Source organism: Echinops telfairi, unplaced genomic scaffold (assembly GCF_000313985.2).
Source record: "Echinops telfairi isolate 266 unplaced genomic scaffold, ASM31398v2 ScPeMD7_443;HRSCAF=831, whole genome shotgun sequence".
Classification (NCBI taxonomy): domain Eukaryota; kingdom Metazoa; phylum Chordata; class Mammalia; order Afrosoricida; family Tenrecidae; genus Echinops; species Echinops telfairi.
Window position 1 is genome coordinate 36,603,426 of NW_022104341.1, and position 6,768 is coordinate 36,610,193.

Genomic DNA, 6,768 nt, shown 5'->3' on the forward strand with positions numbered 1-6,768 from the left:
GAAAATATTTGATTTACAAATAAGGAATCCTACTTCGCGGAATTTCATTTATCATGGTAGGGTCTAGAACCGATTAACCGCGATAAACGAGGGTTCACTGAAGTTCGTTATTCCATGAGTCCCACCCAAAACCAAACTCACTGTCACGGGGTCCATATGGCCTCATGTGTCCCTGATGGGCAGGATAGAACTGCCCCTGTGGGTTGCCGAGTCTCTAACTGTGTGAGGGACTCAAAAGCCCCCTCTTTCTCCTGTGGAGACACTGGTGGTTCAGAACTTCTGCCCTTGGAGTTAGGAGCCCAATGTGTAACCACTATACCACCAGGGCTAAGTTGTTCAATTAAAAAAAAAAAAAAGGACAAAGTAAGTTCTACCTCTACCTCCACATTGGCTTTTTAAAATCTCTGTACCACAAACTACATTATGTTCATTAGTATTTTATATGCTAGCACAGGACATTTTTCTGGAGCTCCTGAAAATTAACAATAAAGCATCACTGGCAAAACAGACTATAAAATCTGCTCTCAATATACTTTTAAAACAAAATGAGTGGCTGAAGTTTTCTAAATCATTTCTGCTTTATTGATACAGAAAAACACACCTGGTTCCTGCCCACCAAATTACAAAGCTAGTCTTATTCTTACATTACCAAGAGTGAAATACTACAAAAGAAAAACTATTTACATCAATCTAAACAAATCACCAGGCTTTCCCTCAGATGCTGATGTCATTTATTCATGGCGCTATAGCATAGAATGGGATAGAATGGGTTATTTGCTCATCAATGTGAACCTTCCCACGGCAATCCAATTCCTCACAATCACCAAACAGAACTTCAATTTTCTTTGAAAACAAAACTCGATTTGGCGTCAAGTGTGGCGTGCCCGCACTTTCGGCTCGCAGATGGAAATCAACAGTGTTCTGGAAGCACTTCAACTCTGAGTGACCTCTATGTGTTCCAGGCATTGGAGCGGATTCTGCCCTGTTTGGTTTTTTTTATCCCCCTAAACGATAATGCTGCTGTTTAGTATTACACTTTCCATTCTTAAGGTGAAGAGACGGAGGACCTCTAAGACCTGGGTGTCATCTCACGGAGCGCGCCAGACGGTCAGGTCCTCTCACCTGGTGATAAAATCGGGTTGGCCCCTGACGATGGCGGGAGAAGGGCCCACTGGGCCCACTACGCCACCTGTGGCTCCCACAGAGGGGCTCCGGAGGGGAAAGCAAGGGCTGGGATGATGGCACGAGGCTTCCTCCCGAGACCACATGAGAGAAAGTCTTCCAGGACCTGTGCCCACTCCGTTAGGAACGGGAATTGCGGGCCCGCTCTCGGCCCAGGCTCAGCCTTCACCCAGGAGCTCCGGGAGGGCAAGAGAGGTTGGTGGTTCCAGGGTCCCCGGGAGCGGCTCTCGCTGCTAGGCCTGAACTCTGACCGCAACCTCTGGGGCCCGAGCTCCAAGGGTGCGCCCGGCCCGGTGCCGGCCCACCCGGCGGATACCATTCCCGGACCCTCAACTCACCGCTTTCCACCTCGCTGCCTTTCTTGGCGGTCGCCGTGTTCCCCATGACTGGGGAGACAGAAAGGAGGGGCCAGGAAGGGCAAGGGAGCCGGGGCCGATCCCGGACGCTCCGAAGACTGAGGCAACTCCCCCTAGGGCACCCGTCAGTGCGGCGAGAGCACCCGGCGCTGGCTGCCGGGGTCCCTGCGAGAACCCGGGGGCTGATTCTGAGGAACGGGTTTCAGGGAACTCCACAGACCCAGCGGCGAATCTCTAGCGGTGGCGGCGGCTGCGGTGGACAGACACTCCCCCTTCCCCTCCCCGCCCTCCTCGCGCGCCCCCGGGCAGCCGCGCGCCCAGGCCCGGGCCCCAATCCGCGGGTAGCCGCGCGCGCCGGAAGTGACGTATAGGCCAAGGACGCTAGTGCCGGGCCGAATCCGGGCTGTAGGCGGGGATAGCTGGGACAAGCCTCTTTGACCCGCCCAGCGATGACGTCACAGCACCGGCTACCTATCGGATGCCGATTCCCGAGATGGTGGGCGGCGACCAGAGAACGGTTAAGAGCAAATCATCTGCACAGCCAGCTGCCCGCATGCCCTGGGACAGGGCGCAGAAACCGCAAGGTTGCCTTCTGTGCGCCCTTCAACGCACGGCTCCTCAAAGTCGCCTCTTCCCCACGGCCGCGGCTGGAGAACTCCACAGGCAAGATCGCACCCTCCAGTAGGAAACCGGACTCTAGAGAATCTTCTCCTTTTCACTACTGACCGAGGGGATAACTTTGCCCCTAATCATGTTCGTGTTTCGGGTCGCGCGTTCCCTGGAAGATGCAGGTATTTGCTTAGCCTAGCACGTTATCCTGACATTTGTTAGGCTCCAATCACAACCCTGGGTTATTTCCAATGCGTTCTCACACCGTAGTTCTACCGGATCACTGGCTCCGGTTTTGTCAGACATCCCAGGACAGCGATAAGAAGAAAAAAAAATGCATTTCTTCCTCATGTTTTCTGATGTGCACTTTGTAGTTAAGCATCATAAGTTTGTGGCAGCAATAGAATTAGCAATGAAAAATAGGAATAATTTGCTGTAACAAAGAGGGCCTGGCGATGTAGTGGTTAAGTATCGAGCAGCAAAACAAAAGATCAGGGGTTGGAACCCACAAGCCAACAAAAGGTAGAAAGCCGAGGCTGTTTGCTTCTGTAAAGAATTATACCTTGGAAATCCTATGGGGCAGTTCTATCCTGCCATGAAAGGTCACTAAGAGACCAAGACCACAGCGCTGGGTATCACGTGTGCTATATCTCAAATGCCATACATATAGTAACTTACTTGAACCTCACTAGAGCCCTGTGAGAAGCAGTCTTAATATTATCTTCATTATGAGCAAAATTAGGTACAGAGAATTTAGCAACTTACCCCAAGGTGAGAATATACAAAGAGTCACTGTACAAAAAGAACTAGTCAACAGTCCATTTCAGAAGGTAGGATATGAGCAAGAAGCAGTTGCTAGAGGAAGTTCAAGTGGCACTGAATGCATTAGCCAAAATCAGGGCGCCAGGAATTGATGAAATACCAAATGAAGCACTGGAAGCACTCACTCATCTATGTCAAGAAATTTGGAAGACAGATACTTGGCCAACTGACTGGAAGACATCCATGTTTGTGAAGAATATTGAAAGTACCATGGACTGCTAAAAAGATCTATCTTGGAAAAAGAATGGCCAGAGAGCTCCTTAGAGGCAAGGATGGTGATACCCATACATACTTTGGATGTCTTGTCAAGAGAGACTAGTCACTGGAGAAAGACATCATGCTTGGTAAAGTGGAGGAGAAGCGCAAAAGGGGAATGCCCTCATCAAGATGGATTGACACAGTGGCTGCAACAATGGGCTCAAGCCTAGGAGTAAGGGTGGAGCAGGAGCGTGTAATGTTACCTTCTGTTGTGCATAGGGTCACTATGGGTGGGAAAGGACACAGTGGCACCTAACAACAACAGAAACCCAAAGTTACAGGCAGGCTTCCACATGGCTCCCACGTGACAAAAGCATGGTTTCAGCCTAGGCAGTTGTCTCCAAAGTTGAACTTTTTGTCCTAATGTTCATGAGAAACCTGTGAATGGTAAGGTAAATTGTTTTCCCTCTATTTGAAATCTCTTTGAATTTAAAAGGTGACTGTGCAGTGAATAAACTTGGGGAAATCCTATTGTTTTCTGGGCTTTAGATCTAAGTAAACTAGGAAGAAAGGAAGAAATAGATGATGTGAGGGTTTGTGCTGATACGTAATAATGTCCCATCCAATCACATTTAGATTTATATTTTAGACATTTAGATTTATACTTTACCGTGTATACAATTCTCGCTGCCATCGAGATGATTCTGACCCTAGGAAAGTGTAGAACTGCTCTGGTTGGTTTCAGAGACTGTAACTCCATGGGAGTAGAAAGCTTTGTGTTTCTCCTGCAGTGACTGGTGGTTTCAAACTGCTGACTTTGCACTTAGCAGCCCAATGGGTAACCACTATGCCACCATGGCTCCTGTATACTTAGGTCCATAAACAGCATCAAAGTATATACAAGAGCCTTTTAAAAATTTTGTGAAAAATTGACTGAAAAATAATGGGATTTTTCCATGGATTTTTTCATGGTGCGTGTGTGTAAGAGAAAGAAATCAAAGACAACTTTCTGGTATATTTTGGAGGAATCTTTCTAGAATCCTAGAATATTCATACAGCCTTCATTGGGATAAATTTTTAAATGTATGTGTCGTTTTTGTAACACAAAATTTAAGTCAAGGACTATTAGAAAAGGGGGGCATCCATCTTCTTAACAAGTTCTTAATTTCCAAAGAAGACCATTGACAGTTATAACAGTTAGATCCATCAAAACTACATCTGGAAATTACTAAGTAAAACAAAAAAAATTAGCTTTACAAAATGGTTTCATAATTTTACTTTATTATTGGCTAAGGAAATAAATTTCTAATAAAGAGATAAACAATCATTTGAAATTGCTACTTTTCTTTTATACCATTATTTCTGTTTTTTATACTGCTATTCCAGTTCAAAGGTGATTGTACATGAAAGATATAGTTTAATAAATATTGTTGAGTGAATTAGTCATACTCGTTTACTTATAACAACAAATTGCTTTTCATTTTCATTATTTCAATATAGAAATCTATTGTTCAATCTAGCATCAAATAACTAGGGAATTGTCGTTCTACATTCTAGAAAGGGAAGCTATATCATTAACTGTTTAGTCATTCCTGAATGATTGCACTGGCATGGAACAATTGCTACTAATGATGCTACCTTACCCCAGACCAGTTCAGAAAAATGATATTTTATTTCCTTCTAAAACCTAATCTCACTGTTCTCAAGTTGGACTCTCAGGACAGAATAGAACTGCCCTTAGGGTTTCCAAAACTAAATTTTTCCCAAGTCAGCCTCTCCATTGGAGTAATTGGTGGGTTCAAACCACTGACCTTTCCGTTAGCAGCCAAGTGCTTAACTGCTGTGCCACCAGGGCTTATTCTATATCCCTAGGAAAGCAGAAGTCTGTGTTAATCAGAACATGCAGCAGTACGTAGCAGGTCAAGGTCATTCAGATGCAAAGGCAAAGCCATAATTTACTAGATAAACAGGTAAACATCATCTCAATCCTCATTAAGGTTATGTATTAGTATCACCATTTTGCAGATAAGAAAACTATGGCTTAGAAACAAAGCTATGATCAGCTTCCGCATAGCTTCATCTCTTCACTCAAGAGTAAGAAGTGGGAGAAAAATTAATAAATTACTACATTTATTTTGTAGTTTTCACTTATATTTATAGTTTGGTTTTCAACATATTTTAAAGTAAAGCACCCTTAAACATAATGTATGTCAGAAATAACTGTTTTTCCATTAAAATCACCAGAACAAATAAACTGAAATTGATAATTTTAGAGAAATATGACCAGGTCATTTTGCCTTCATACTATATTTTCCATCAAATAAATACAAGTGAAAATATATTTAACCATCATAGGATTGTTATTATTTTTAATGAAAATTAATAATTCACTTATTCTCATATTTATCTATTGTATAGTTTTATGTTCTAAAGCAAATGATAACTTAAATAACAGACAAAAAGTAGAATAATACATCTAAAATGAGGAAGTAATTTTATATCTAATAAGTTATAAATAGAAGAATTGTTCAAATCAGTCTAGTATAGTACAACGTTTTGTTGAGCACAATTCTAACTCATTTGCTTAGTAATTAATTTATTATCAGAAGTTTAGTTTTGGATATTCCTTCAGAGCTGAAGAAATGAAACTAAATAACACTAATGAAGGAACCCACTCAAAGGAAAAATGCTAGTACCAAAGTCGAATTGTAGCTTAGCTTTTTTGCAGAGGAACTGTAAACAAAGTGTTCAGAGAAAAAACTGGGGGAACAAAATCAACAGGTTTTTAAATGTGAAATATTATTTCACAAAAGGAATACGTCTGTTGTAGATAAAAATCAATTTGAGAGTTTTTATTTTAATGTGTTTTATCAAAACTCTGGTTAATCTCGGTTATTTCAATGTCATGCATTTTGTTCACCCCACCTATACAACTATAACATCCAAATGTGCAAAACATTTGCTGAAGAACTTTCCTGGAATCTTAGCTTTTAGAATTGAAGACCGTCTTTGACCACTCTGAAAAGGAAAAATCTAACTCATTAAATAAAAAATGTATGTGTATATTCATAGTAACAAACTAGGGTGTGAAGATAGAAAAGGTTAGAGCTTTGAGGTCAGAAAAATCTATGTCTGTTTTGTGTTGTCCATGTTAGGCTATTATCTCTAACCTCAAGGTAAATTACCTGATTTCCTTTGGTCTTAGTTTCCCAAAGTGTGTCATTATATGGATTAAATTAAGTTATCCTAAAATAGTTTTGGCATATGTTAGACATTGAATAATATAATACCACAAGAACACGTTTCAATAAAAGACATTCAACAAATTTGCAACAAATTTAATGAGTTCTTTTAATATGCAAAGTCTTGTGAGGGGTTCAACGATAAATAAAATATGTTCCATACCCTCCGTAAACTTTATTTAATACAAGATGTTCGTGTGAATAAATACATAAAATTAAACAAAATAAAATGTGTACTATAGGATAAACTGATCTCTGAGGAAACTGGAAAATTCTGATAAATTATGGGCCACATAGAGAATTTATCACTAAGTTCACATGTTTGACTAGGTGGGAAAGGTTGACCAAAACCAAACGAC

The 6,768-nt window shown here is 41.7% G+C and overlaps 1 protein-coding gene and 1 long non-coding RNA gene across 2 annotated transcripts in view; one reads left to right on the forward strand and one right to left on the reverse strand.

Annotated features, from left to right (window-relative positions):
- Positions 1–1,765, reverse strand: part of PRKACB (protein kinase cAMP-activated catalytic subunit beta) — a 119,617-nt gene extending 117,852 nt beyond the window's left edge. Inside the window, exon 1 of the mRNA XM_045291825.1 lies at positions 1,521–1,765. Within this exon, the coding sequence (XP_045147760.1) occupies positions 1,521–1,566 (46 nt within the window). The 5' untranslated portion in view covers positions 1,567–1,765. The remainder of the gene's footprint in view (positions 1–1,520) is intronic.
- Positions 1,766–2,135: 370 nt separating this feature from the next.
- Positions 2,136–6,768, forward strand: part of LOC123521872 — a 28,146-nt gene continuing 23,513 nt past the window's right edge. The window contains exon 1 of the long non-coding RNA XR_006680206.1: positions 2,136–2,329. This is a non-coding gene — a long non-coding RNA (uncharacterized LOC123521872). The remainder of the gene's footprint in view (positions 2,330–6,768) is intronic.